We start from the raw sequence: 20,233 nt of genomic DNA on the forward strand, positions 1-20,233 counted from the left end.
CACGAAAGCTGCTGAGTTGGGTTTAACCAATGTGACTAAGACTGTTTGGTGAAAAAGAAGCTTTGTAAATCAAACAATCTACTCTAGCCTACTCTCAATTGTATTACAATCCCACAGTTTAGCAAGAGTGCATTGAATGTTTACATCTCGATACGTTATGCAACTCTAAGCCGCACATGTTAAGCTTACCTAAGCCAAAGGATTCACACATTGCCTTGGCCAAACCCCTTTCCCAACACCCTATAAATAAGCAAGCTATCCCTGCACGCTATTTCCGCAGTGGCTGTGTCTGAAGAAAAAAGTGGATGTTGGGGGTTCTGAAAACGACTGGTAGTCCTGATCATGCGAAAGATCACATCCCATTTCTGTCGCATCACACCTCAAAGACCGAATTCTTGTCCTACGTGCTGCTCTACCTGGTGAAGATGCCTTTCCCGCCCGTGACCAGACCTCGGAGTCTTCCCAGCACGGGCAAAGAAAAACTTTCAGGACCGTCTCCTGTCATTCCGATCAAGACTGTGGAGGAGAAAAGTTCTGTGAAGGAGCGGCTCAAGAAGTTGAGCAAGAAGGCCTCGCCGCACAAAAGCAAGTTGCCCACCAGTCGAGCCACTTCTGGCTTGAGGATGGAGGGTAAAAGCATTATGACTTCAAGACCCACTGATCCTTCAAGTTCCTCAACCCCACCTTCTTCTAAAAGTACTTCTGATATTAGTACCTCTGCACCCAATTTGGCAACAACCTCCTCTAGCAAGAGGATGTTTACTGCCAGTGTTTCAGCAAAGAGCATCCCAACAGACTCTTGTAGTCCGCAGTCCTCCTCCGGATCAAGCCAGGGATTAAATAGCAAATCTAACTTTTCTCTCAACCTGACACCTGAGGCCACTTTGCTCCTGCAGAAACGTAGCCGTGAGAAGCTGCTCCGTGGCAGCGCTGGCACCGCACCGGCAGCGCACCAGAAAGGCCGTCTGCCTACCAAGTCGGGTTCTCGATCCAACATCCCACTGGTGAAGATCTCTCTTCTGAATGACCGCCACCGATATGATGACGTGGAATATGAGGAAGACAAAGAGCAGAGTGTGGATCAAAGCGTCCTACTGAAATGTTCTGAATGGTTGCAAGGGGTGGAGAACGCTGCCGGAGCTACAGTGCTGGGAGGAACGGACAAAATCAGCCAGAAGAGCATTTAACATATGAGATGCTACATGTCCTATTACTTGTGCTATTGACTGTGACTTGAGAAACATTGCAGTTTTGAGTTGTGGTTGACTAATCTGGGTCCTGATCCCAATGACTAAAGAGCTGGGTGCCTTATGGCTGGTACATGCAGAACATTTTATTGCTTCGTTTAATGGAAGACAGTTAGATGTACATATAATTGGAAAATTTATTTTACACGGCATCTCTAAAATGGAAAGTTTAATGTTTACATTCACATTGACGTTGAGACTTCAAACCTGACTTCTGGGAAACTAACACTTGCACACAGTAATCGGCTTATTTTGATTTATGATGATTTATGGGTTTAGCACTATAGTAAGACTTTAAGGTGGTTTTTTTCTTCAGAATGCATTCATAAAAAGACGTCGTCTATAAAGCACTGATCTAACTTGGAATAAAAGATGATCTTCATCATACCACACCTCATTGCTGTCTGTAAGAAGACATCAAGCGCTAACTCGCCACTCTAAGAACACACATGACTCACAGATATATTTGCTGTACTTTACTATAAGTAGCCTAAAGTGCAAGGTTTAGGCAGGCTTAGCAACAAACAACATTGCACACTCGTAACACTTCCTGATCTCATTAGGTGCCTTCACTTTTAACCCAATAGCAAACATGGTAGAAGTAACCAATGGTTGTGTTTCTGCTGCTACATCAATCCCAAGTAGAAATGACAGGAAGTGGAGCGCTAAGAGGCACTCGAACATCCACCCTGTTGGTTGCTTTAGATACAGTTTACTAAAAAAACAGTGATATTGTGAAATATTACAATTTAAAATGTTTTATGATTGAATATATTTAAAAATGTAATTTATTACTGTGATGGCAAAGCTGAATTTTCAAGTGTCACATGACCCTTCAGAAATCATTCTAATATGATGATTTGCTGCTCAAGAAACATTTTGTATTATCGATTTCGAAAACAGATGTGCTGCTTTATATTTTTGTGGAAACCATGATACTTTTTTTTTCAGGATTCTTTGATGAACAAAGTTCAAAAGAACAGCATTTATTTGACAGATTTTTTTGTAACACTGTCAAAGTCTTTACTGTCACTTTTGATCAATTTAATGCATCATTGCTGAATAATAATAATAAAAAAAATCTTTCTCACCCCAAACTTTTGAATGAGAGTGTATGCTACAATCAAGCGTCAAAAGCATGGCAACTGTTGTATTTAGTGTCAAACAAGTGTGGCTTAAGTGTTACAACAATAATTCAAAGAAATCAGAATGTAGCTTTTTGGCAAATACACTGACTTTATGATTTTGGGGAAGATTTAAAAAACATTTACAGATGTAATCAATTGACTTGTATATAAAAAACAAAAGCAAGTAGTCTCTTGATAACATCACAACATTTATTCTAAAGTTTGTTGTTCCTGGCAAAGACTAGGTAAAGCCAAAAGGGCATTATTCAACAGTTTTGCATGTGTTTTACATGCATCCAATGAGCTAAACATCCCTCCCATTACAACTCGCGATGTAGAGAGAGAATTTGAGTAACAAAGTAGTTTGAATGCTCCATAACCTCAGTGCCAGGTGTGTGTATAAATCTCCTGCGTGTGCACTAGGAATTTACCAAAGGGACACAATCGGACAGCATCCTCTTCAATAGAACAAAACATTCAAACTCGATTTTCTGGAGGACTCCTGACAATCCTGTCACTTCACTTTTCAGATACACAACTCTGAATTCATCACGGTAGGCTGAAATTATAGATTTTATGTACAATTATTTTTATAATGAATTATAATAATCTAGCTATTATTTACAGAATTTTTAGTTTTGAGACTTTAACAAGTATGACGGCTGGTATTTCAGATGGATGAGCTGGATGAGGTTCAGCTGAAGAAACATGTGGACAGTCTGAAGCAGCAGCTAGAGTTTAAAAGAGAGAAAACATCCGCCTCTCTTCCAGAGTGAGTATCTATCTATCCATCCATCTATCATTATCTACACTTAAATGTTATCGACACAGAATAAATGTGCTTAATATCTTAAAATATTATTAAATATACTATATATTACAGTATATATATATATATATATATATATATATATATATATGTGTGTGTGTATTTTTGTGAAGTTCCAAGTTTAATGTAGTAAATTAAGTAAATACTAGGGTGTATGGGCTGACAGAAGTGAGGAATTTAATAGCTTATAGATTTTTTTGCTGTTGTTGCTATTTTCTATCTTCCTTTTATCCATTTATTTTCAGGTTAACTAAATGGATGGAGGAGAAAATGAACGAGGATCCATTTCTGAATCCAGATTTACTGAAGGAGAACCCGTGGGTGGAGACAAGCAAATGTGTTATAATATAGAGCTGTCAATCATCACTATGGCAACAGGAGTGACTCCACCCATCATCATGGTTACACTGCCTGACTTTGACTAGGATGGACCAAGATGCAAATGAATTGATTATGAGTAAATCTGCTTTGTTGTTTGCTCTACTCGGGTCATGCCATTATGAAAAGAAAGAAAGGAAAAACTGCTGTTACTCCGTGAAAACATGTATTTATAAAAGTGTAAGACAACTATACAAGAATACAATAAAAAGAAAAAGAGGAACCAGTGCTTTTTGTTTTTTTAGACATTTTAGGTGTTTTTTTAAACTATACAGTACAAGGGTCAGAACATTTTTGGTTTTTATGTATTGATTTAAGGTGGTAAATTAACTTTAAAGTAACTCCCGAATGTAAACGTTTCTGCGCACTGCATTAGACACACCTTCATTGAAACGAAACCATACATCACTGTTACCCACAGCTTTACCAATATGCACCACTTCGCCTGCTTTGCCATCTTCACCTGCAGAGAGAAGTGATATCAGCTCATATTTAACATTTAGGTTATGCAGAACACTTATATTGTACAAGTGTGTGAAAAGTATATATATAAAGCAAACAACACACCTGTAGTGGTGATCATAGGCTTCTCCTTGGGTGCAATGGCTCGTCCAAAGAAATCCAATTCAGGCTATAACCGTGGGAAGGATAAATAAACAAGATCAGGTGAGAGCACTTTGACCCTGATCCACTAGTATTAACCCAATTAATCTTGGGTTATTATGAAGCACAAGTCAAATATAAAGAGAGACCGTATGAGAAAAATCATTTAACATGGTGGCACAGATTCACTGTTTAGTGCAACAACCTGCATCTTATTCACATACCATCCACAGGCTAATTTAACCAGGTGCTTTGTGTTCTGGTTTGGCATTTTAACTTTGGTCATAATTAATAGTGCTCATTTGTAACTATTATCTGCATTTATAACTGGTTAGTTATAGCTGAGTTTCACACAATGCCAGAGTGAAGTTGTGAATCACCAATCCCAGCATCAAATTTGTTATGGTAATATTCAATGGTGGACTGAACTTGAGGGAAATACAATTTAAAATGGGATTTGTATGAGCGTAGGAAGGATTTGAGGTGCTGCTGTGGTAGTTCAAGGACAGATGTAAAAGATTTAAGGTGGTTTAATATAGATGCTTTACCCTGGTTTCCACCACAGTCTGTTTAACGATGTTCTCCAGCCTCTGCTGATGGTTCCTGCTTGTCGGTTTCTTCACTTCAGTTTTCTTCTCCTCTTGATTCTTATTTACTGCCTCTGTCTAAACACACAGAACAAATAATATGCAACATGAACAATCCTATAAATGAAATATTATTGTTTACAGCTTTGTATATTGTTTGGGGGCTGCACATCTGTCCAAGCACATAACACAATGGTTAATCAAATATTTAAAGGATAAATACATGTTGCGCCTCACTTCATCACTATAATTGCAATATCAAGGTCTGTTAGTCTAACTTCGCAAAGATAAAACTGGTGCCGCAGCCGGACAAAACAGTGCACATTTTCAAAATCATAATGTTGTAGTCCAACTGAAATGAATCAAAGTATATGTAAACATATTGTCAACACTGCAAATTAGTGGTGAAACCAACTAGATCAAACACGTATGCAAGAGGTGCAGTGTCTATAAATGGGTATTAACTCTTCTGAAGGCACAATAAAAGCAAGATTAGACAGAATTCATTGCAATGTTATAATATATTAATATTTTCTCTCTCTCTCTGTGTATATATGTATATACGAGCTTCATAAAAATGATCATATATATGAAGAGTTCAGATGCAAAAGCCTCTAAGTGCCATCTGAAATTTTCTTCTACAATGATCATTTTTATCAAGCTCGTATATTTAAGTTCAGTAATTTCACTTAAATGGCAATGAAAATTACCATTTAAGTGAAATTACTGAACTTAAATAAACGAGCTTGATAAAAATGATCATTCTAGAAGAAAGGCACTTCAGATGGCAGATGGAGGTTTTTGCATCTGAACTCTTCAGAGAGAGAGAGAGAGAGAGAGAGAGAGAGAGAGAGAGAGAGAGAGAGAGAGAGAGAGAGAGAGAGAGAGAGAGAGATACTCCTGTTGGATGCGCAACAACAATTTGGCCTCTTTTGAAGTCTGATATGTCTCCCGTTATGTTGTGCAGATTGCAATATTTTATGTACAGGTGTGCTAAAGCTCTGCTAATTAAACCTTCACACTCTGCTCTTACAGATGGAATATAAAAATCAGTGAAGATTGGCCACCAGGCCACGCATATATAGCCGTGAAACCTCCAAAACTATATTGGTCAGTGTTTCAGTTTCGTCGTCCAACCCCTACCTTTTGTGGGTTTCGTTTCTGCTGGGCCTTCTCCACCCTCCTCATTCGCTCTAATTCTGTCTCCCTGGCGATCAGCTGCTTCACCTGATAGGTCAGCTGCCTCCGGGGAGGCAAACCCGGAAAATGCACCACGTCTTCTACATTACTGTGGAAATACAGGTCATAAAATTACTCTTTGTACAACCAGTAAATAAATAAATACAATATAATATAATATAATAGTGAGCCAAGGGTTGTGCTTGGTACTTTCACATGAAAACCATTAAGTCTTTTGGCATTTTTAGACTTTGTTCTGTGTAGCACATCTACGTCACATGAAACGCGAACAATTCCTGTCATGAATGCGTTTAGATTCACTTGACCTCGCTTATAATATAAAACAATATAATGGTAGCATAAACCTTTACATAACATTATAGAATCTGAACAAGGGACTCTAATGAGGAGGGATATGAAGGCAAATTAAGATGAGATGGTTTAAAGAGTGGAAAGCAGGAGAGCTAAATAATCCCTCTTACTCCGAAAGTAAAACACCGTTCCAGGAATAGAAGGAAATTGGACAATATGTGCAATACACACAAGCAGATGAAACTCCAAAAGCAGGATTAGTTGTGCAGGTTATTCCTTGTCACGTACACAAAGTCATTTCTCTAGGACAGTCGGAGAATGTTCGGTCACAAAAAAACAAAAACACAGAGCAGTTCAGAAGTTTGTGTGTTTGTTTCCATATATTATGTTGAGCATTCAAATTCAAAGCAAAAGGTTTCTCCCTTTCTAGGGAACAGGATAGCGATGAAAGCTTGCCAGGTTATTTCCAGTGTGATATCAGCTAAAATCCAGATACTTCAATATCTCTGGGCGAAATGTGCCATCGCATCTCACATTAAATCGTCCAAAAAAGACTTAATGTATATGGAAATGCTTGCTGTGTACTGGCATGACTAAACATTGCACAGTGGGATTATTCGGACAAGATAGTCTGTCAAAATATCACAATAATTATAAATGAAGCAGAGACGTTTCTTCCATTCAGGCCTCCTCTGATAAAAGTTGAATTATAATGTTCCTCATAATCAGACGATGCAATGAAAATGAAGCTAGTGATGCAACATCTGGCTTGGGAATTGTACAATCCTCAGACCATCTTGTTATTTTCCAGGGTCATCATGGCTTCAGTGTGGTTACTCAGCGCTTGTTGGAGTAAAGCTCGATAAGAGATGGCGGGGAGATACAGGAAGGCGTAAACGAGCAGAAGCAGTAACAGGGCGATCAGCAGTGGAATACCCCAGTCAGAGGTGACCAGTGTCTCCTCACAGCGGGCCTGCAGGAACGAATGCTGCATGCTTCTACCACACCAATCACAGAGGGAACACACACACACAGGCAAATAAATAATGAGCTTCAGAAACATGATTATGAAAAAACATGCACAGGGATTTCCCCATCTAATCTAGCCTGATGTAATACTTATTTGGCATTTATAAAATTAACTGATGATTTTAGTTTGATTCATTTACTCAAAGCATTTATTTTGAACTTTCAAAGAATCATTAACATTATACAGGCTAAAAAATATTACTGTTTACTGTTAGATAGATATACTATTACATTTAGCGTGTGATTATATTGTAATATTCATATAAATAAATGTGCTAATTTAGTGAAAATATACCTATATTTTAACTAAATTTTGTAACTAAAAACAGTAAAAAATTAATAATACAGAAATGAATACTTATATTCAGCAAGGAAGCTTTAAATTGTTCAAAAAATGACATGCTATTAAATAATCTTTATTTTTAAATAAATAACTTTCTATTATTCAAATAATTATGAGAAAAATCATCATGTTTAAACAAAAATATTAAGCAGAATGTGTCATGTGACACTGAAAACTGAAGGAATGCTGAAAATTCAGCTTTGTCATCACAGGAATAGATTACATTTTACATTTTTAAATAGAAAACAGTGTTTTTAAATTGTAATATTTCACTTCAAAAATGACTTTTTACTGTATTTTTTTTAATGCAGCCTTTAAAAACATCTAACGTTCATACAAAAACTATATAAAACTTGAGAAATGCTCTATGAATAAGAAGCAAACATACAGGATGTTCAGAGATGCTCTTCTTCAGTTCCAGCTTGAAGCCGACTGTCTGAAAACCAATCCAATAGCGCAGATTGTTTCCTTGTTTATCTTCTCACTCCTGGTTTTTATCCACCTTTAGCTCCATCAAGCAGACCCTCAAAGGTTCAGCGGCAAGTGCTCGACTTGCGAGTGTCGAAAGCTTGTTTGTGCACATTCTCAGCACCATTTCCATCAATCAATGTGAGTGGTAGGACACGGTAAGCCACAGAGAGGATTGTAAGTCTTTTTATATACTTGAGTGATGAACATGCGTCCATGCATGACTTTCAAAGGCAAGTAACAAAAACCTCCAAGCTCTCATGTGAGATAAGCAACAAAGTGAAACAGGGGATGGAAAACAATAAAAATAAAAAAAGTGGAAGAGGAGGGGATGGAGAGACAGTAATCTAGAGCTGCAGCCTAATCTCTCATAAATCGTGATAAACAGGAATCAGTGGCGTGTGTGTTAGTAGGTATTCTTGTGCTATATGAGTTGCATAACTAAAGTCCTGACAGACAAGCATGGCTATCTGCCCAAAACAGAATGATATGTTGGTTAATGTTGTTTGTGTATATGCATGTACTCACGGCTCCAGCACATAAGTGTACTGTCCCTCTGGTGTGCGGTCCTGTCTGTAGGTCAGGTTGTAGTTGATCATGGTGTCAATCAAATCATAAAGTTGCTGTTTCTCCCTGGTGCTGTAAAGCTGAGGGTTGACCTGTGAGAAACACATCAAGTCTCGTATGCTCACCAAGGTAGCAATTCATTTACAGTAAAACAGTAATATTGTGAAATAATATTAACATTTAAAATAATTGTTTACTATGTAAATATATTTCACAATGTAATTTATTCCTGTGAATTTTCAGCATCATTACTCCAGTCTTCAGTGTCACATGATCCTTCAGAAATCATTCTAATATGATGATTTGCTGCTCAAGAAACTTTTTTTTATTATTATCAATGTTGATAACAGTTGTGCTGCTTAATATTTTTGTGGAAACAGTGATATTGTTTGCACACAGACTTTAAAATGACTCACCGGCCGCAGTTTGGGGGAGATGAGCTCCAGGAGAAGGCTGAGGATGTCCATACAGAGACTGCTCATACAAACACGGCTCTGTATGGCAGGAGGGATGTCATTCAACATGGCAATGAGGGCATTCTTGGTGTGTTGAGTTTTAGTGAAAGCCTAGAAACAAATTTAAGACTTCATTTATTACCACTTTCATTTTACACTACAACGATAAATGTTGAAGTTTATTATCATTATATAAAGACATGTCGGCATACTTCATATCAGCAATCCCAAACACATAAAACCATTTACAGAATTTTCAGTATCATTACTCTTCAGTCACATGATCTTTTAGAAATCATTTTAAAATGCTGATTTGATGCTCACGAAACTTTTCATATTATTATCAATGTTGAAAACATTATTGTGCTGCTTATTTCTTTTGTGGAAATATTGATACATATATTTTTTTCCAGGATCCTTTGATAAATAGAAAGTTCAAAAGAACAGCATTTATTTGAAATACAAATCTTTTGTAACACTATAAATGTGTTTAGTGTCACTTTTAAACAATTTAATGCATTGTTGCTGAATAAAAGTAGTAATATATTTCCAAAAAAAGGAGAACTTTTGAATTTTCTCTATTATCAAAGACCAAAAAAACATTCAAAACACTTCAAAATTATCAATGGCATAAATGCAGTCATAGTGAAGGGAGACACATGATTGCTGTGTTTTGAGAGATTATGGTCAAGTGTGTAACTGGGACAGAACGCTTTCATTTGATGAAAGGTAGAAAGGGAAAGACAGGATTTTTAAAGGTCATTTTAAAGTATTTTTTTATTTTTTTAAAGGTCTGCTTGATTCTGCCTAATTCGTTACAGTATTATAGGGTGGATAGACAGCATGCGCTCTCACTGTCTATTGTATTCTCTCACCTCGTAGTGGCTGTGTGGGTAATTGATGCGTGGGACAGAGATTGCGGCATATAGGTGGTGGAAGGCAGCGGGCAGGAACGGGAAGTAGCGCATTAGCGAGTAGTTTTGTCCATGTAGCACAAACTCATTCAGCACGTCAGAGAAACACAACCAGTCAAGACCTGTGCACACACCCAACATCCCAGGGTCCTTCAGCTTCATGTTGAGGAAGTTATCATACAAGCCCTACAGAAGAGAGAGCGTAAATCATTTCGGCTGAAATATCACACTTTTGTAGGTGTTAAACAGAAGCCATTAATGTTAATCAAACAACCAAACACAGCTTTAACAAAGATTAATCTACATTTCATTTATACAGTGAATATTATAGTGTTATTTACATTTAGGCTTAATTATTACATTCCTGTACCTAAATATATTAGAGTTCGACCTTACTTTATTTGTAACTTATATTATATTTATCTATGCTTGTAATTTGATCTTATTTTTTTACTGACAGTTCACTTGCCTTTAATAATGTTTGAACTTTATTAGTTAGGCCAGTAGTTTTTGCTGTGGTATCGAAGTACTTAAAGTGTGCTTTAAAAAAACAATTTAATTTATTTTTAATAAAATTATATTACAATTTATTTTTAATAAAAAGCTAAGTTACATTTGCTACAAGCAAATGTATTATGCATATTGTGTCCAAATATTTTGATGCCACTATTCAAGTATGATTTTGATATTTAAATGGAGCCAAAGAGTGCAGAATGTAAAGCTCTAGTAACCTGAGTGAGTTTCTCATGCTCTCCAGTAGATGAGACCAAATGTAAGATGTGCTGAATCCTTTGTGCTCCGTCTTTAGGTCCGGCTTCATCAAAACCACCAAAAGAATCTCCACCAATCCGCTTCCTAAATCACAACACCATCATAAAATGATGAATGCCAGAATCAGTGACGCAGTTTGATAAAACATATTAAATAAAAAAAATGACAATTGACAAATAAAAGTTTTTAAATTTTTTCAAATTTTATCTTTTTACTTTTAGATTGTAAAGAAAACTTTTTCAGGTCACATTTTACCCCCAAAAAATCAGATGGTAAAAAAAAAAAGAAAAAAAACATACCATTTGTCTTAAAGAAAACAGACATAAAAATCCTAAATCCAAAAAAATAAAAAAGTATACATAGGATACATATGCAGTTTTAGCATAAACAATGTATATATATTTGAGAATTGGGGGTAAAATATGCAAAAATATTTTCCTTTGCTGTAACTAATTATTTTTTAAAACATATGTACCATTACGAATAATACAAATAATCCATGTAGTCTTTCCATGAATAAGAAGTCATAAAAATGCAAGAATAATCATTATAGAAGAATTTAAAGATTCTGTTTAAATAGTAACACAATAGCAGGCTTTTATTTCATTGCCCACACTGAAAAGCTATCAAGGGGAGAGGGCTGAGTGTGCTTGAGAATGGCATAATGTGTAAACTTTACCTTTTCAGTCGAGGAAGCTGGAAGATTTCCTGCCAGACTGAGAAGAGTCCCTTGTTTTGATCTTTCAATCCCACACACATGGAACTGACGCTGCGCTGATCCAAGTGCTTCTGTCCACGTCTGTGTAAAAACTGCACACACTTGATTAAGCAATCCCATATTTTAAATCTGACCAGTTTTAAAAAGGCACACATCTCTCTCACCTGTAATGTGTTGATGCAGGAACGGATGTCATTGTCAGTTTTCTCACACAGGGCCATCAGAGTGCCTGTATCTGCTTTCATACCCTGACGCCGCGTGATCTACACAATAGAAACAAAAGCTTTTATGAGTCTACATTCATGCATTTATGAAATCATCTTGTAAACATGTGAGTGCATTGTGTGCGTCACCTCTGACAGTCTTTGAGCTAAGCGGGAGGGCAGAGTCTGGGGGAAAGCCAATAGGAAAGCTTGCTGTCTCAGCGGCCTTAGAGCAGGAACATAACTGACAAAATACAGGTAAATGGATTAGATTTTTTTTGTTTTGATTTTCCATTGCTAATGTATATTGCAAAGGTGATGTACAATAATAATTAAATGGGTAACACTTTACAAAAAGGTTTCATTTGTTAACATTAGTTAACTACATTAGTTAATGTGAACAATGAACAATACTTCTACAGAATTTATTAATCTTAGTCTCAACATTTACTAATACATTTTTAGGATAACAAGTTATATCTGTTAACATTAGTTTATGCACGGTGTGGACTAACATGAACATTTTTATATACTTACATTTACAAAGGTTAATAAATGCTGTTAGAATATATGAAGAGTTCAGATGCAAAAGCCTCTAAGTGCCATCTGAAATTTTCCTCTAGAATGATCATTTTTATAAAGCTTGTATGTTTAAGTTAAGTAATTTCAATTAAATGACAATTAATAGGTAATTTGCATTGCCATTTAAGTGAAATTATTGAACATAAATTTACGAGCTTGATAAAAATGATCATTCTCGAAGAAAATTTCAGATGGCACTTAGAGGCTTTTGCATCTGAACTCTTCACATATTTTTTTATTTTTTTATTAAGAATTTATTTTAAGATGACGTAATTACACATTACTACATGTACTTACTATAGTAATAACAGTAAATTATGCATAATTACAAGTAACTAACCCTAAACCAAACCCTGAACGTAACTCTATAGTAAGTGCATTTAGTTAATTAATATGACTTATTTGAGTAAGTACAATGTAACTACGTCATCTTAAAGTGTAACCGAATACATTGCTCATTCTTAGTTTATGTTATTAAATGCACTAATTAATGTTAACAAATGAGACCTCATTGTAAAGTGTTACCATTTAATGTTCTTATTCAGAAATTGTGTTGGATATTATTTGTATGTTTTCTGAAAGTTTAATAGTTGACTGGGAAAATATGCAGAAATTCAAATACTTTAAATCAAAACTAAATATTCACTTAAACATGAGACTTACAGGTCATTGCAGATGCAGATGATTGGTCTAAGCAGCACAGATTGCTTCTTCTTTTTCTTTTTTAAAGCATTAACACCTGACTCCTCTCCATCTCTACTATCCTTCCGGTTCAGGGTGGCCAATAAAATGTTAATGGCAGCCTGAGCCAAAAAAAAAAAAAAAAAAAAAAAAGTGCGAAACAGCATCATTTAGACAATCCGTTGAATTAAAAGTAACCAATAAAACTGCGAGCAGATCTTACAGCAGGAGCTCCATCAATTTCATCTATTATAAGGCAGTTGGGCTTTTCATTGGCTCCCAGGACTGACTTCATCTGTGTCGCGGTATCAATGCGTTTCTGGAAGAGCTCTGCACTGCGGTCATCACTGAGAAGAGATCAGCGCTATTAGATTCTGAGTGTCGACATTTATAAGAGCATACTTCTAATTTAAGATTGGTTAGCACCAAGGCTTGCATCCTCTTACCTAGCGTTGATTTCTACTACATTGTACCCAGCATGCTTTGCGATAATGTGTGCTAGTGTGGTTTTCCCCAGTCCAGGAGGACCTGATAATAGTGCCACCTGTGTAGTGTGATACATACAGTTAAATACAGTTACATACACTGAACATGTTAAAAAAATAGGAAATGCACACATTGTAGCATTACATTCACTACTTCTCTGATGGTCCGACCCTGTATCATTTAGCTTGTTAATATTTTACAATAAAAAACATCTGGTCACTGTCAAGCCAACATGGTCATTTGGCAAATTTAGCAACCTAAATTCCAATTTTACAATATTTTTGCATTTATAAATAAGCATTTTTTTACATATTCAAGGGCTAATAAATATATTATAATAAATATTAAAATATATATAACAAATATAATATACATTTTTAGATTATAATACATAATTAAAAATCTAAATGTTATAAATAAATCTAAACTAACATAAATAATTAAATCTAAACACTTTAAAATGTAACATTTAAAAATAAATGTAAATGTTAATCTCAAGTACAAATATAAAAAGGTCCATTTATATAAATCTAAATCTAATATAAAAAATCTGTTGTTTTACTCACCTTAAATTTAGGTCTTTTGTACTGGTCCAGCTCAGCCTCTAGTATCTCTTCTGTGATTTGGGACTTGGTTTTGAAACGCTGGGACTGGTTTTGGTTTTGGTTTTGAGCATTTGTAAAATTCGATCTGACTTCTGCAGGGGCCGGACGGGGTTTCCTCTCTCGCCCAAAGACCACAGTGTCCCAGAGCTTCAGCCACTTCAGCAGACAGCGGTTAGTGAACTATAGAGATAGAGAGACAATGTAAATAATTTCAAGGCAAATGCCTGCCAATAATTAGTTTTCAAGTGAGAGTATCTAAGGCCTCATTTACACTGCAGGTCTTGATGCCCAATTCTGATTTGTTGCCTATTATCCAATTTTTTTGACCATCCGTTTACACATTCTTTCAATTGTGACCCATATCCGATTCATGTGTTTACACTATCTGAAACATTGCGCAAGCTTAAAGGGTTAAATTATCTTGCACAGATGGATGAACGCAAAATATGATTGATAATAGCTCTGCGATATATGCAAAGTTCACCAAACATCACCATCATTATGAGGCGGAGGAGGACGAAAAGTGCCATCATTGCAGCCTGTGCATTTGCTTCAGTTATTATGTGCGAGAGAGATCTCACATATCTGATTTATTTCCACATATGAACGAGGCCTGAAACCGATCTTGAAATATCCGAATGCATGCGTTTTTTTCCTGTTTTACACTGTCATAGAACACATCCGATCTGTGTCACATGTGAGCAAAAAATCAGAATTGGGTCACATTTCACTGACAGTGTAAACGAGGCCTATGACTCACATCATCACTCAGCAGATCAGTGTAGTGCTGTGGCGAGAACTGATCCACCCACAGCCGTGAGGATGGGCCTTCATCTTCCCCACTACCGCCATCCACACCAGAGTCCGCCTGCTCTTCTGCAATAAGACCTGGATCGATCCCACTAAAAAGTCATTTCAGAGTTAACAAGCGTAGAGAAGTACAACAGTTTAGAGTAAAGAATTGACGGGTATTGATCCACATAGAAATGTGTACGCACACACCTATTCATAAGTTCTGTCAATCTTTCAGATTCCTCCACCACTTGTCGATGGCGCTGAAAAAACAAAACCATTTCAGTCAGATTTCCCCCAAATCGTTCATTTAGGTTTGTCTGCATGTTCACATATTCTTACTCTCTCTGCAATTTGTTCTTTCAGCACTTCTATTGGAACTGCTAGCAGTCCTAGTCCATTCAGGGAGTTACGGAAGGCTCTCGGGTCTGGTGCCTGAGAAAAAGCATAACGAAAAATCAATAAACTTCACACATTGTTCTCCTGCAAGCAGTCGTGTAAAATATTTGGTGAGGTCCGAGACCTTCTCCTCATCCTCTTTCTTGTTAAGGTAGACTCTGTTTCCCATGGAGTCTGTGACTGTGATAAAATCCCCAATTGCAGGGGGCCGTTTCTGGGCATGACGTCTAGCTGCGGTAACCCGCCTTGGTGACTCCTGCAATGCTGTCAGTCCACTAATATCCAACACGTTGGTTGTTATTTTAGTGGCTGCTGGTCTATCTGGACTTAGGGAAAGGAAAACTGCAGGTCTGTAAAAAGAATTTTTGAAAAATCAACCAATAGTTGTAATGTTATGATGGAAAATGTGTTTCATACAGCAGCACAGATTAACTGTGATTACCCATCTCTCACTCGTCTGTTGTAAACCTCTGGGGATGACGGAGGGGTTATGTCATCAGTGTGTTCAACACCAAACTGGAGCTTTTTTGCCACATCTTGTCTTCTTTTCTTGGGTTTAGGAGCTGTGAGAAACCACAAACACCATTAGACACACTGCATTACTTTTATACACTCTCACAAAGTTTGCCCTACCGCCTAGAGCTGCACGATTAATAGTTTGCAATCTCGAATTCAAACACCCACGCGATCTCATTTCTAAATGACGATGATTCTCCTGTCCATTAAACCTTTGACAAAATCACACCTGAACATTCAGATCTGCGTCGGCGCCTCCGCTGATCCAGAGAGAGATGCTGTCTATTCATGTACAGTATTATAGGAAACAGCTTCACAGTCTGTTCTGGTTACAAATATTCATATTATCACAGAAGTACTGGGATTAAAGTTTATAGTTCGGATATAATCACTGTCTAGCGATCAAAATAGAGCAAATCACCTTTTGAAAGTAACTAGGCGCTTCAAATAACGATTGTATCGATTACACTGTAACACCACCAGGTGGCGACAAGTGACTTAAAAATGTATGGCTGCATCTAAAATTGCATACTTTCCTATTATATAGTAGACGAAAAACAGTATGTGACAAAAAAAAGTATGTCCGAATTCGCAGTATACATAAAAGAGTAGTAAAAAAAAGTACCTGGACGACCTACTACTTCCAGTGAGATTCTGAAGCGTGCATACGATGGACACTTTACTATCCCATGAGGCCACGGGAGAGGATTTATGACGTAACTGATGCTGGTAGGTCACATGATAATGACAACATGGCGAATGTAGTACGTCCGGGATACATTCATACTATATAGAACGTAGTTTTGTGAAGTAATTACTTATTCAAAATAAGTACCTACTCAAGAGAGTATGCGATTACGGACACAGCCTTTGCCAATGAATCATTCAAGAGATTCGTTCAAAAATGCTGATTCATCCAGTCATTGAATCATTCATTCAACCCATTTTTTTAAATAATTCATTCAGATTAATTAAACATTGTAAATAGACTGCAGAAATTAACATTTTGTCAGAACCTCTGGTAAGTTGCATGTTATTTTGTTTAGTTGTTTATTCAGAATCCTGGGAGAATCGTGATCTCTATTTGAAGCAAGAAAAAATCGTGATTCTCAATTTAACCCATACAAAAGTTTAGGGTCAGTAAGACTTTTATAAAGTAATTACTTTTACTCAGCAAGGATGCATTTAGATTGATCAAATGTGACAGAGAATATATGTATAATGTTACAAAGATTTCTATTTTAAATAAACACTGTTCTTTTAATATTCTATTCACCAAAGAATTTAGAAAAATGTATCTCAGTTTCCACAAAAATATTAAGCAGCACAACTGTTTTCAACATTGATAATAATTGGAAATATTTCTTGAGCAGCAAATCAGCATATTAGAATGATTTCTGACACTGAGGACAGGAGTAATGATGTGAATTTAGCTTTGCCATCACAGGAATAAAATACATTTTAAAATATATTAAAATAGAAATGATTTAAAATAGAATTTTATTAAACATTAAACTGTTTTTACTGTATTTTTGATCAAATAAATGCAGCCTTGGTGAGCATTAAAGACTTCTTTCAAACCTATATAAAACATTCTTACCAACAGCAAACTAATGAACTTGTAGCTCTATAACAAAGGCATTGTGTTATTACACAAGTGAGAAAATTCAATACTGACTCAGGGATTCCTCCTCCTCATATACTAGAGGTGAGATGCTCTCAGGATGCTCGTTATTCACTGATTTCCTCGATGGCACGTCCCCGGACACAATGGCTTCCTCGAACGTCTGTGGGATCGGCTTCTTATTGCGGAACTCAGACACTTTTGCACATGATGAAAGCTCGTCTACACACACAGAAACATTCACACATTCAAAATGAACAGTTTTAGTGTGTTTTAGTTCAATTTGATATGATTATTTACAAATAAATGACACAATATAGCTTACAATATGTATTGTGATATATTGAGCAATGTTGTAGTCAGTTGATAAATTGATAAGTTAGTTATCAAATAGTCAGACTAGTTAGAATGGGTTGAAAACTATAATCAAATCACTGTATGACAATGTTTTACAGCAATGTTTCCAGCACAAATGGTCAATTAGATAAACAACTTCTGTTTCTGTTTTTATACATAAAGTAAATATATATATATATATATATATAGATATAGATATAGATATATATAGATATATATATGAAATAAAATGTCACTTTTTAAACCTGTTAGTACTGTGAGGGATTTTGTGTTGGTGTTTTTGTATTAATGTTTTTTTTTTTTTGTGCTTTTTTTAATTTAATTTTTGTTTTTTATATTGATTGTTTGTCTTTGGTGTTGTAAAAAATTCAATAAATAAATCATATATATAAAAAAAAAGTCACTTTTTGTGGTGTGGACACAAAAATATTGGCAGTGCAAGTACAAATGTACTGGCAATCAAATCAACAAACATTTAGGTTGAATAAAAATATGATCTTAGTTATAGGCTATCCATACAAATGGTGCATAATGTATGAAATTATCATGAATCATTTTCTGACACTAACCAAGAGCAATGTTTAATTTTCTTGTGGCAATACCGTAACTTACAGTGATATTTTCAGACGGAATATTTACCACTTTTATGAATCACATTGGTATTATACAAAGACTACCGTAATAGTACTGTATATTTATAGACGTGTTTTGTTAGTGTTGTTTTTTATTACGTAAACTAGCTTTACATACAGTCAGTCAGCCATTATGCCATAAGGGAGTAAGTTAGACATGAACATATCTTTCTAACTTACGATCCATTTCAGCCATGACTTCCAATTCATCAGCAAACTGTTGTTCAAAATCATCTTCAATCCCGTACATTTCGTCATATTCGTCCATGTTTGCGGTATCTTGTCTGTTTTGACAGGAAATTTACATCCAAATGGGACAAATGAATAAACAAGTGGAAGAGTGTACATTAATGGACAACCGAAATTTTCGCGCAAAATTTTTGCGTAAGTAAGTGTATTTCCGGATCCATTGTGAGTCCTACATCCGCTCTATAAAAGTCTATTTTTTACAGTCTATGATAAAAGTCCTCGATGGACAGCATTTCGATAAAGCTACTGATAAATTTGATAAACCAGAAAGAATTAAACAATTTATCACTGATATGGGGAATAAGAAAATAGCATGATTACAAAGTCTAACATCAGCCTTTTTTGAACTGTCATTACGAAATGTATTAACTATAATTTTACAATAGTTTGAATTAATATGAAATAATGTTATTATCTAAATACTATATGCACTAAACAATGATATACATAAAAAAACACCTAATTTATTTTCAATTTAATTCCCTGACATTCCCCGCTTCTGATTTGCAGACACACTGAGGGGGCGGGGCATTATGTAAACAACGACCAATGAAAAGGCCAATCATTTCGCATGAACGCGAGTATTTTGCATATGTCTCAGAATGTTTGTTACAACAGTAGTAATCCTCTTAAAATGTACGGTCTAATGTAAAATATCATAAACAGCTCTGCGATATAGCCAACTTGTTGTATAGCTTACAGCTTACAGTGGGGAGACGAAGGATAATTATGCATAATTTTCGAGAGGAAGATCCAACACCTTTTGAGTTTCATGCACTTATATTTACAAATCATTTCAATCATTTAAAATAGCTTTATCAACTGTCATAAAACGGATGAAGTTAGGAGGGATCAACTAATCATTTGATCGTTTCATTCATTTAAGACAAATATTATACACAAATTATCAAATTAATTGTATATGTTTTTCACCAAGTTTATTCATCATCTGACAATACATATATTTTACAGACTTTTTTACGTTAGTGCAATGACCAATTAAACCAGTTATTTTATATTAGAAGCAAACATGTATTCGCAATATCGAGCTTTTTTTACGACTAATATGTAAATATGTTTCAATTTGGTGGCCATTAAAATCTTACACAAGAGATCAGCAGAGTTCATCGGATGTAAGACAAATAGTCACATTTTATTAAAACACATTTAAGTGTTTTAAACGTTTTACAAGTTTTAATTGCAAGATTTGTTGGTCATAATAATGGTTTTATTTTTTTGTTACTTTTTTACATCCTTGATTTATTCAAGTGTTTTACGGCTTAATGTTCACTTAAGGCATGTATAAAGAAATTGACTTAAAAAAATAAACCCACGCTAAAAAAAGTTAATGGAGTATACATTGTCACAACTATTTTACATTATCGCTCTCTATCTATATGTTTTATTCAATTTATTTGTACAGGTCTACCATTATTATTCTTATGTTTTAAATTACTACGTTGAGAAAACGACTAAACAAAAAAAAAAGGTCATATGTTCCAGTATGTCATTTCTCAATACTACACGAGGTAATAAAACATTAACTCCGATGGTGGCACTAAAATTGCAGAAAATAAAGC

The 20,233-nt window shown here is 35.5% G+C and overlaps 3 protein-coding genes across 3 annotated transcripts; 2 read left to right on the forward strand and 1 right to left on the reverse strand.

Moving 5' to 3' along the window:
* Positions 1 to 279: 279 nt before the first annotated feature.
* On the forward strand, positions 280 to 2,335 carry LOC307151679 (uncharacterized protein). Its single transcript, XM_079859794.1, has one exon. It carries the CDS (start codon positions 306 to 308, stop codon positions 1,185 to 1,187), a length of 882 nt encoding a protein of 293 aa, XP_079715920.1. The 5' UTR covers positions 280 to 305; the 3' UTR covers positions 1,188 to 2,335.
* A 521-nt stretch (positions 2,336 to 2,856) lies between these two features.
* Positions 2,857 to 3,626, forward strand: gng13a (guanine nucleotide binding protein (G protein), gamma 13a). Its single transcript, XM_079864787.1, has 3 exons — positions 2,857 to 2,928; positions 3,049 to 3,146; positions 3,449 to 3,626. The coding sequence occupies exons 2-3, from the start codon at positions 3,049 to 3,051 to the stop codon at positions 3,552 to 3,554; spliced, it is 204 nt and encodes a 67-aa protein (XP_079720913.1). The 5' UTR covers positions 2,857 to 2,928; the 3' UTR covers positions 3,555 to 3,626.
* Positions 3,627 to 3,732: 106 nt separating this feature from the next.
* Positions 3,733 to 18,822, reverse strand: chtf18 (CTF18, chromosome transmission fidelity factor 18 homolog). The gene is made up of 22 exons (XM_079864786.1): positions 18,585 to 18,822; positions 17,470 to 17,637; positions 15,718 to 15,838; positions 15,400 to 15,625; positions 15,219 to 15,311; positions 15,087 to 15,139; positions 14,845 to 14,986; positions 14,046 to 14,264; positions 13,440 to 13,537; positions 13,217 to 13,340; positions 12,976 to 13,115; positions 11,881 to 11,974; positions 11,692 to 11,790; positions 11,489 to 11,619; positions 10,770 to 10,893; positions 10,000 to 10,224; positions 9,086 to 9,235; positions 8,631 to 8,761; positions 5,915 to 6,059; positions 4,733 to 4,849; positions 4,149 to 4,212; positions 3,733 to 4,044 (listed from the first exon to the last, which is right to left on the reverse strand). The coding sequence occupies exons 1-22, from the start codon at positions 18,670 to 18,672 to the stop codon at positions 3,914 to 3,916; spliced, it is 2,883 nt and encodes a 960-aa protein (XP_079720912.1). The 5' UTR covers positions 18,673 to 18,822; the 3' UTR covers positions 3,733 to 3,913.
* Between the last annotated feature and the right edge of the window lie 1,411 nt (positions 18,823 to 20,233).

This window comes from Squalius cephalus (assembly GCF_949319135.1).
Source record: "Squalius cephalus genome assembly, chromosome: 2".
Lineage (NCBI taxonomy): Eukaryota > Metazoa > Chordata > Actinopteri > Cypriniformes > Leuciscidae > Squalius > Squalius cephalus.